The sequence below is a fragment of the Euprymna scolopes genome, chromosome 7 (genome assembly GCF_053919585.1).
Source record: "Euprymna scolopes isolate OS-2025 chromosome 7, ASM5391958v1, whole genome shotgun sequence".
Lineage (NCBI taxonomy): Eukaryota > Metazoa > Mollusca > Cephalopoda > Sepiida > Sepiolidae > Euprymna > Euprymna scolopes.
The window spans coordinates 133983082-133993871 of NC_136488.1; the positions used below are offsets into that span (position 1 = coordinate 133983082).

Genomic DNA, 10790 nt, shown 5'->3' on the forward strand with positions numbered 1-10790 from the left:
AACTTGAATCATTGCAGTTTTTCGTATGCCTCAAAAGGCCCCTCAGTGAAGGCGGTCACGAGTCTCATCTCTATCAGTTCTGCATCTTCTTGTTCTGCATTATTCATCTCAAGATAGAGAGCGAGTGCATCTCCCTGCAAAAAAAGTGGAATAAAACTGGCAAGGTCTGGAACATGTTGAAGCTTAGCCACCAGTTTTACTTTCTTTATCCATCCGACTACATCACCTTCTCCACTAAAAGGTGGTATCACATCTTTTCCCAATCTCAACATCCCAGATTCCATGATCTGTTCTTGGCCGAAATAGCTTGTGGTTAAATACAATGACCCCACAACTCAATCTTCACTCTTCAATCCTGCAGTCCAATGCACTTCTGACAGCAATTGCTTCTGCCAAACAAAGAAGACACCCTCTCTCCCAAATACAGGCTTTTTATAGGACAAAACCGTCCAAAGTTATTTGCATACTCTTCCCATGATCTCTAGTCTATAAATAGACGCAGTGGCCATTCTCTTCTTCTTCTTTCTTCTTTCACTCTCTGAAGCGGGCGTTGCCAGTGGTAAAAGGTTTGCACGATTTTTTTTTTTTACTACAAAACCTTTTGAAGGTTTTGTTTGTTTGAAAAAAGGGGACAGAGAAGAAGAGAGAAAAAGAACTTTAAAAGAACCGCATGATTTTTTTTTCAGGAAAGAAAGAGAAAAGAACTTTTTCTTGAAAGAAGAATATTTTCTATTTTTTATGTGCTTTTATTTCAGCCTTTCTGTCAAGTAAGATTTGTGTTTTGTGTTTGTTTTATTTTTTATTTCATGTTACTTACTTGAGCTTAGGAAAATATAAGCAACCGTAATATTTTATTTTATTTAAATAAATTCGGATCATTTTAAACTCATTTCGGGTCATTATTTCATTTGCTCATTCTTCTTTACTTTGCTTGTTTATTTTTTCCCTTTTTTCCCATTAATTTGGTACCTTAAAAAGCGGATTTTGGTGACAACCCCAAAATTCCGTCACATCCAAGAAGGCTGAAGTCCACAACACAATATTCTATAATTTTTGTGGTCTGTGCTTCTGCAGCCATACGAATTGATCCTGATCTTCTGTGTTGCTTCAGCGTAAGTCTTTTGGCAACATTGTGGCTTATAAAGCTACTATCAGTACTTCCACTGTCGATTAAGGCTTTCAGTTTATGACCTTTCAGAAACAAATTAGTGGATACTTTAAACCCCGACTCAGTAGCAGCAGAAAAGATGGTTGAGAGTGTAGTGCCGTTACTATTTGATATTGACTGAATAGCATCGACAATTGCAGCTGAATGAGTGCTGGAATTGCCTGAATGGCACAATTTTGAAAAAGGTCCGATTTTCAAACATTTATGGCAAGTTTCTTGCCTTGCTGGACACTTACTTCGTGGGTGGTGTAGATGTCCACAAAACCAGCATCGTGGTTTTGTAGCGGCCAACGTGGCGTCTATAGATGTCCCCTCTTCTCTAGCAGCAGCAGTCATAGTAGCTGCGGGTGAATCTTGCTGGACAAAGGCAGTAGAATTCTTTTGAGCAAAGTCAAGAGACCGAGCTTGAGTGTAAGCGTTCTGTTGGTCTAGTGTCCTATTCTCCAATAGCCTCTGTCTAATAGGATTGGACTCCAGACCATTGATGAACGCATCCCGAATAGCCTCTTCCTTATAAACTTCATCTGTGACTGGTTTGTAGTTACAGTCTTTAGACAATTCGCGCAGAGCTTGTAGGAATTGGTTAATAGACTCATCATCCGGTCTCTGGCGCCGACTAGTCCGGAGATGACGTGCAAATATTTCGTGTGCAGGCTTAATGTAAACATTCTCCAATGTCCGTTTATCTTTTTCGTATGTGTTACAATGTTCTATGTAATCATACACAGTCCTGTTTACGTTGCCTAACAGGACATTCAATTTATCCAGCGGTAATCCAAGCGTTTGAATAACGTCCAAGTAATTGTCAAATGTCCGGTACCAAAACTTCCACTCTAGCTGCGACTGGTGAATTAGCGTCCTTGCTGAATCGTTCTGGTTTCAATACCTTATCCATTTGAATAAATTTGTTTTGAATAAGTTTTGAATGAGTTTTGAATAAGTTTTGAATAACTTCTTGTCGAATAAATTGTAGCGAATTACAAGAATACCTTTAGGAGATTTATGTTTTATTCGACTAGAAGAAAACACGATACATATACAAGATGGCGACTACTCGGTATATCAAAAAAAGGGAGACAATTTCCTAGAAAGGAAAGACTACTCTCAAGTGATTATTTACCACATACCATATTTACATTTTTCAGGGTTCAGTGGCAAATTAAGACAATCGACAACTTTTTCAAATGCTTTCCTATTTTCGTTCAATTCTTTATAAGTTATTCGGTCGATGACAATGTCATCCATGCAGGCAAAGGTACCTTTGAGTTAGTATTTTTGGATTATATTGTGCATAATGCATTGGAAAATAGCTACCAAGTTCATTAAACCAAAAGGTAACCGAGAAAATTCGTATATACCTCCGTCAGCTTCGAATGCTGTATGAATTCTTTCATCTTTACTAATAGGGCGTTTGTAATATGCAGACTTCAAATCCAATTCATTAAAAATTTTATATTGCAATAGTAGGCGTATAATATTTAAAATTTTTGGGAGTAGAAAAACATTAAGAAATGTATATCGATAAATAGTGGCAGAATAGTCAATGACCATGAGACGCTTATGTTTTTCATTTGTGTTACCAAGACTTGGGCTCTCCATTGGGGATTTAGATTTGGTTATAATTCCTTCTTTTAAAAAGGTCTGTACTTCATTCCGAATAAATTCACGATCAGATGTAGAGTAATTCCTGCCTTTGGTCAATTGGTTTACAGTTATTTGATAAATTGGCAAACAGAGCAGATATGGCTCTATTTTCATCTGTGCGACGTTAGATTTGTAAGGGAGGTATTTTTCCATTAAAAACGAATTCTACACGGTTATGTAGTTGCATGAATTCTTGTCCAAGTATAATAGACAGACGCATATCAGGATACATTTGTCCATGTAGAGTTGAATGCAATAATTAAAGAGGAAAGCGGCCACGTGTGTGTCTGTCGTGCGGTCATACAACTTACCTTCGGATGGGATCTGAGAGAAAGAGAAATTAAAGATGGCAGCCATGGATTTATAAGGTGTAGTCTGGTGGAATCTCACGAGATCTCATTTTACTGCACATGTATGCAAATGGAATGGGGTCAGTTTTCTGATAAAATGTCTGTTGGGAGAGACGTGCAGGAAGTTGAGAGAGAAAGTTGTCAGTAACGAATTCTAACTGGACTTTTGCGTACTGTATTTGGTTTATTTTGTTTTGCTGTTTACCAGCCCATTTGACGTCAGTCCATTAACTGCGATAGATACGACACAGTTACCTTGTGTTTTGCTTCTGAGGTTTGAGGAAGCCATACTTACTGTCACTGGAAGGTAGTATACGAAGGCCGAGTGATCTCACGATATTCATAATTTCATAAAAATGAAATTATGAGTGCTTCCACTGTCTATCATAGCTTTCAGGCAAATGTTGTTTATTATTGCCTTTACAATAGAATATTGTCAGCGAGGCGTGTTTCATGTGTGAGGATGCCCACGGATAAAATATAAGATAAAACCAGTCGTTGTGTTTACTCGGCAACCATCTTTATTTAGTACTCTTCTTACACCGGTCACCGCCAAGGGGCGTTACTCCAAACAGTGTAACACCTGTTGCTGTTCATGCAGCAAGGTGTATATGGAGATGAAGCTGTGAGAGCAATATAAGCAGAGCCAGTTCTTTTATGTTAGGAGGTGTTTGCTTTCTTTTAGACCGGCAGACTTTAGAGAAACGACCTCTCTTTCCACATATAAGACAATCAGCATTCCTAGCAGGGCAATAGTTTTGAGAATGATTTTCACGACTACAGAATTGGCATTTGGCATAGTGAAATGTTAGATTAGTTCTCGAAAAAGCAGCACATTCTTCAGTTGATTAAGGCGTAGGATTATTTTTAGATTCTTCTGGATGCATTGATACTTTTGCTACAACTGATAAAGTGTCATAAGCCGCTGCATTGTGTTGAGCCATTTCGAGAATTCTTGCGGTTGTTACTGCATTATCTAACTTAATTTCGTAGCTTTCTAGTAGTCTTTGTCGTATTGCTGAAGAAATGAGACCTCTGATGAAGTTGTTATAGCTAGTTCGGCAAGTAATGACGTCTTCCAACTTACAATCCATGGAAAGATTTTTTTTAAGTTAAGAGGAACTGATCAACTGATTCACCTGGTTGCTGTTTTCTAGTAGCGAGTAGGTGACGAGCAAAAACTGAATTAACTGGTTTGACGTAAGTAGATTGAAGAATACTAATAGCTTTCTCGAATGTTATACTGTTTGATATCAGGGAATAGTCTTTAGGTGATATATAATTAATAGATATACTTAATTTATTCAGAGAATTCTCAGGATGAGCGACTGTCAGAGAGTCGATACAATTGACAAGGGTTCTATTCGATACAATTGATAAGTGGTGCCATAGGTGTGTCAGAAATTTCGTGAAAAATAGTGAATAATTCCACCCCATCTTTCCAAGCTTATAACTCCTCGAAAAATGCAATTCAAGCCCTAATTTTTTTTTTCAATTAAAGGAGCAAGGACCAAGATTTCATAAAAAAAAAAAAAAAAAAGAACGTGTTTTTTTTTTAAAAAAGGTTTTAAACTTCGGACTTTACAGGTAAAATTCTATAAGAACACTATGTTTTTTTTTGTTTTAAATTTGAATATATTATGTATTGACTTTTTCTCTTCAATTTGTGAGTAAATAATTATGTACTCATCGGGTTCTAAATTAATTATTATTAGACATTTACAAAATGGGAGGCGTGAATTATTCGACCCCCTGTCTTTCCAAGCTTATAACTCCTCGAAAAATGTAATTCAAGCCCTAATTTTTTTTTCAATTAAAGGAGCAAGGACCAAGGTTCCATTAAAAAAAAAGAAAAAACAAATAACGTGGTTTAAAAAAAAGGTTTTAAACTTCAAACTTTACAGGTAAAATTCTAAAAGAACACTATGTTTTTTTTTTAAATTTGAATATATTATGTATTGACCTTTTCTCTTCAATTTGTGAGTAAATAATTATGTACTCATCGGGTTACTAAATTAAGTATTTACTTTTTAATAGACACTTAAAAATTTGGATGGGGGGGGGGTTCGTGAATTTAAAAAAAAAAACGTTTGTCTAAAATATTATATTCGATTTATTGGAAAGAACATAAAATTTCACATTGACCCTGAAAATATCGTAAAAATAGAATCAATAGAAAAATTTTGATAGATTTTTAAAATTTAAAAATTTAAAAATATTGAGTTTAAAAATTGAAAAATATTGAGTTCGGAAAATTCATTACTGTTTTAAAAAAAATATTTCTATTACTTTTAAAACAACTGTAATAGTTTATTTTGGAAGTATAATCCATAAAGAAAATAAATAACCCACTTTTAACAGAGAAATTCCGAGATTTTTATATTGTATTCGCAGTTTCGTGTTAGGGGTGTCAAAAATTCCTACAAAAATTCTGATACTGGGTGCCATTCGTCAGTGATTGTTTCCGATGCTCCTTCAAAGTTAAAAGGTCTACAAATCCTATCCATTGTAACTTAAAAAAAAAACAATATGCTGAATAAATTGTAATAAAAATGAAGACCTTTTTAAATGAGCAAAAAGATTTTATTTGTCGTAACATGAAATCTTTTGTACGACCGCATATATAGATATTAATAACAGAGACATGACTCGGGATATATTTTAAGACAACGCCATGTTTGCATGCTTTATTTTCTAAAAAGTGGCGGGGGCAGTGTTATGATACAAAACTAACACCACTATATGCAAACAAACTTAGTACGAAACTAATAATTGCTTTAATCTCTATGTAATTATCCTGAATAAAACACAATTTTTTTTTACCCCGTCTAATACACGGTACTTTCACAAGAAAGTCACGTGCGTAGAAAAGTTAAACTACCTCAATTAAAAAAAAATAAATGAATAAAAAAACCTTAACAAAATGGCAATTCGTCTACCTGAAATGCAATGGACTGACCCCGACCTTAGTGAAGCATTATCACTATTTAAACAAAAAATGACGTTATATTTAGAGGACGAGGACGTAACGGACACAGTGAAGCAAGCAAGCCAGAAAAATCTGTCGTGGCATAGGTGACGAGGGTCTGAAACGGCTCAATCCCAGCCAGCCTGAATGATCGGCCCATCATCGGCCCATTACATAACCGACGATCAGCCGACAAACACTGTAATGGGCCGATGATGGGCCGATCATTCAGGCTGGCTGGGATGCCAGTGGTTTGACAGACGAAGAAAAACGGTCACCACAAAAACTATGGAAGTTTTATGAAGCACAAATAAACACTAACGTGCACTTCCGAATACACAGACTGCATTTAATGCAGTATAGACAAAAACCTGACGAAAGCTTAGACGACTTTATCACCAGAGCCAGAACGCTTGCACTAAAGTGCGACTTCTCTGAAGAAGAGCAGCACAATAGAATCATCGAGCTAATAATTGCCTCCACACCTTATGAAGCCTTCAGGAATTAACTATACAGCAAACCCAAAGGACACAGGATCGCTGATGTCCTCACCGAAGGCAGAAAATTCGAAGCCCTTACAGCCGGAAACGATCAACTTCAACAAATCCGCGAGTCGAAAAAAGAGAATATCCATAGCATACACAAGGGCAGGGAATACAAGAACTGTGACATGCCACAAACCACGACAGTGCCCCGCATATCACTATGAATGCTCCGGCTCCGCATGTGGGAACAAGGGACCCGGCATCATAGTCAGAAAAGAAGACCGGAACGTGGAAGAAGAAAACAAAATGTGGACAACATAGACATTGATAGTGATAGTGACAACTATCACAAACACTTTTATGCGATCACAATCAGTGACAAATGCATGGACAGCATCGACAAGGAACCCAGGAATGAGGCATACACAACCCTAACCGTCAAGCCTCCTCACATACCCAACTCACCACATACACTCCGGTTGAAGATTGACTCTTGGGCATCAGGGAACACTCTCCCAATGAGAACGTTCCGACAAATGTACGGAACACACAAAGCCGCCCTAAACATACTACGACCATCACCACACATAAGACTCACATCTTATAGCGGCGACACAATCACCTGCGCAGGAACCATCAACATTCCATGCCGACACAAGAACTCCAAATGAATAAACGCCGTATTCTATGTGGTAGATGCTCCAGGACCAGCCGTTGTAGCGAACAGCTCAACCTCATCATGATAAATGTTGACGCTATAAAGAAGGCAGCACCAGAACTTCTGCATACACCTATCCGTGATGTCATGCAACTTAAGGAAGTGTATCCAGAACAGTTCGACAGAATCGGAAACTTCAGCAGAACGCCTAAACTCCTGCTAAAAAATGACGTAGAGCCATTCATTGACCCTCCTCGTAGATGCAACATCCATCTCAAGGACAAAATCAAACAAGAAATTGAGAGATTGATAGAAGAGGATGTGCTAAGAAAAGTAGAGAAGCACACAGACTGGTGCTCCAGCCTGGCTTTTAGCACAAAAAAGGATGGATCTCTCAGGATATGCATCGACCATCAGAAACTTAACTCCAGTTTGAAAAGGTGTCCGTACCCACGGACCATGGTTGAAGAACTCAACCCGAAATTTGCGAAAGCAAAAGTATTCAGTAAGCTAGATGCCAAAGCAGGATATTGGTTGATTCACCTGGATGAACAATCCCAGCTACTGACAACCTGTAGAACAATATTTGGAAGTGTCTATTGGAAACGATTACCATTTGGCCTAAGTGTCTCGCAAGATATATTCCAAGTAAAGATGGACCAGATCCTTGAAGGTTTCGAAGATGTAGCTAGCATAGCTGACGATGTGGCAGTATATGGATAGGAATATGACAAAAATTTGCGAGACCTAATGGAAAGAGCAGCTAAAACTAGTCTTGTGTTTAACAGTAAATGTGCCATCAGAAAAAGCAGCATCACATTTTTCGGAAACATATACACACCCACCGGCATCAATCCAGACCCTACCAAAGTACATGACATCCAACAAATGCCACAGCCGCAAAGCAAGGACGAATTACAGCGCTTCTTAGGAATGTTGAACAATCTTTGCCAATATATACCAAACTTCGCTGAGAAAGCACACCCCCTGCGCAGTCTCCTGAGATCACAAACACCCTGGATATGACATCCAGACCACTATGGATATGGGATCCAGACCACCAAAAATGCGCGGGCCATTGCTATGCAAACTTTTGATCCTCAATTGGATTCTGGGGGATATTATAGCTAAGGCTGCAGATGCTTCTGGATTCAGCCTAGCCGCGGACTTAACTTTCCTCAAGTGTTTGCACTTTCGGTGAAGTGACTTTCCAGATGAAGTCTGCACCATCCAAGATCTGGGTTCCCCACATTTCTGAGTGACAACTGCAGGAGACCATTTACTGGATTCCGGGTCATATACGCGAACGTGTTGTCCTTGTATTTCCGGTAAATCTCTGGTGTGCCAGTTGCATTGAGACTTCTGATATGACTGACTTTGATATAGACGAGTTGCAGTATTCTCTTTTTGGGTGAAATTGTTGGAACACTTTACTGGTAAGTTTCCCCACAAGCTTTTGGTTTACTATTAATTTGCCAGATGATGGAATTATATGATCGATAGGGGTTGACTGTAAACACAGCAATATCATGCCTTCGTCGGGATCGCTTGAGGTAGCCTTTCGAATAACAGATTTGATGGCTTGCACACGGTGCTCGGCTAGGCCATTTGATTGAGAGTATCTAGGGGATGATGTATAGTGTTCAAATCCGCAATCCCTTGCAAATTTCTTGAACATGCTAGAGCTATAATGAGGGCCATTGTTGCTGGTGACTCTCTCCAGGATCCCTTGTTCTCCAAATATTTGTTTAATCAGTTTGATTACTTCTTAACTGGAGAATTCTTTTAATTTCCCCACGAAAGGGTATTTGGAATAGTCGTCTACCATTAGCATGTAATTGTGACCTTCACTATGGAGCAGGTCTGTGGCCACTATTTGCCATAGCCTCACAGGAATCTCATGTGGCATCAGAGGTTCTGCATTCTGTGTTTTCTGGTGCTGTTGACATAGGGCACATTGTTGTACGACGTCGTCTATGTTGTGCCAAAATACACAACTTTTGGCCCGGAGCTTACATTGTTTCGATTCCCTAATGCATATAGTGGACTTTTTGCATGATTTCCGGCTGCATCATTTGGGTAGAATCACTTGACCACCCTTCATTAAAATACCATTTTCGATCGATGGCCATCTCGTCCCGATATGACCAATATGGCCGTAGGTTTTTGCTAATGTCCCTGGCTGTGTTGGGCCAGCCGTGCAGAATGGTTTCCTTAAGCTCACTGAGTATGGGGCCAGCTATTGTTGCTAGCCTTATCTGTGTTACTTTTTGTGGGAAATTGAGCAAAATCTACTCTTATATTGAGGTTGATCTCTTTCTTGATTTTTCTGTTAAGTAAACGAGAGAATCCGTCTGCCAGGGTCATCTCTTTGCCTGGGCGATATATGATTCTGAAGTCGTACCCTTGTAGACCTAACAGCATACGTTGCAAACGTGGTGGAACCACAATTAAATTCTTTAAGCTGATCATTTCTAATGGTTTATGATCTCTTTCTACTTGGAATTTACATCCATATGGGTAGGTTTTGGATTGCTCACAGACAAAAACCGCAGCTAGAAGTTTTCGCTCTATGTTGGCATACCTTTTCTCCGTCTCTGTTAGTGCTTTTGATGCAAATGCAATCAGTTTCCCTTCTAAACCTTTGTTTGATGCATCCACTTGTAGGCTAGTTTCCTTAGATGGATCAAAATATGTAAGGGCCATTTTCTGGAAAATCAAATCCTTGATTTTTTAAAATGCTTCCTGGTGACTGGCAGTCCATTGGTAATCCGAATCTTTCTTTAGTAGGTCTCTCATAGGTGCAGTCAAATCAGAAAGATGCGGAATGAAGGGAGCTAAGTAGGTGAAAATTCCTAACACCTTTTGCAATTTCGTGACATTTCTAGGGCTGGGGAGTTGTTTTATTGCATCCACCTTGCTTGGATCTGATTTTACATCATCCTATCGTAGATAGCACACAAAAAAACTAATCTGCTTTTGATCAATAGCACATTTTTCACTGTTAAAGCATAATCCTTCAGCTTGTACTATTTTCATTAACCTGTGCAGGTTGCGATCATGCTCCTGTTTCGTCTTCCCATAGACAATGACGTCATCAATTAGTAAAATTGTGTCCAGGCATTTCCAGTATCATGTCCATTCTCTGCATGGATATATCCTCTGACATCACCAGACCAAAGGGCATTCTTTGAAAACAGAATCTCCCAAACGGTGAGTGGAAGGTCGTTAATAATTGCGATTCTGTGTCAAGTGGTATGGACCAATATCCATTTTTAGCATCCAACTTGGAAAAGCGTTGAGCTCCTAACAGCTTGTGCGCTAACGCCTCCATTGTAGGAGTTTTATAATGGTATCTTATAATCGCTCGGTTAAGATCCTTAGGGTCGAGACATAGGCGAAGTTTTCCATTCTTTTTCCGAACATACAATATGCTGCTAACCCATTGGGTTGGTTCATTAACCTTTCTAATAATGCCTTGTGATTCCATAGACCTTAAGTCTTCCTCGATTTCATC

The 10790-nt window shown here is 38.7% G+C and overlaps 1 protein-coding gene across 1 annotated transcript; it reads right to left on the reverse strand.

The window, feature by feature from the left end:
* Positions 1-970: 970 nt before the first annotated feature.
* On the reverse strand, positions 971-6856 carry LOC145280351 (uncharacterized). Its single transcript, XM_080132121.1, has 2 exons — positions 6812-6856; positions 971-2041 (listed from the first exon to the last, which is right to left on the reverse strand). Exons 1-2 carry the CDS (start codon positions 6854-6856, stop codon positions 971-973), a joined length of 1116 nt encoding a protein of 371 aa, XP_079988247.1.
* Positions 6857-10790: the final 3934 nt, after the last annotated feature.

Coding starts and splice junctions, on each gene's coding strand:
- LOC145280351 (XM_080132121.1), bottom strand. CDS start 6,856: ATGCGGAGCCGGAGCATTCATAGTGATATGCGGGGCACTGTCGTG. Junction 2,042..6,811: donor ATATGCGGGGCACTGTCGTG/GTTTGTGGCATG, acceptor TATTGAAACCAG/AACGATTCAGCAAGGACGCT.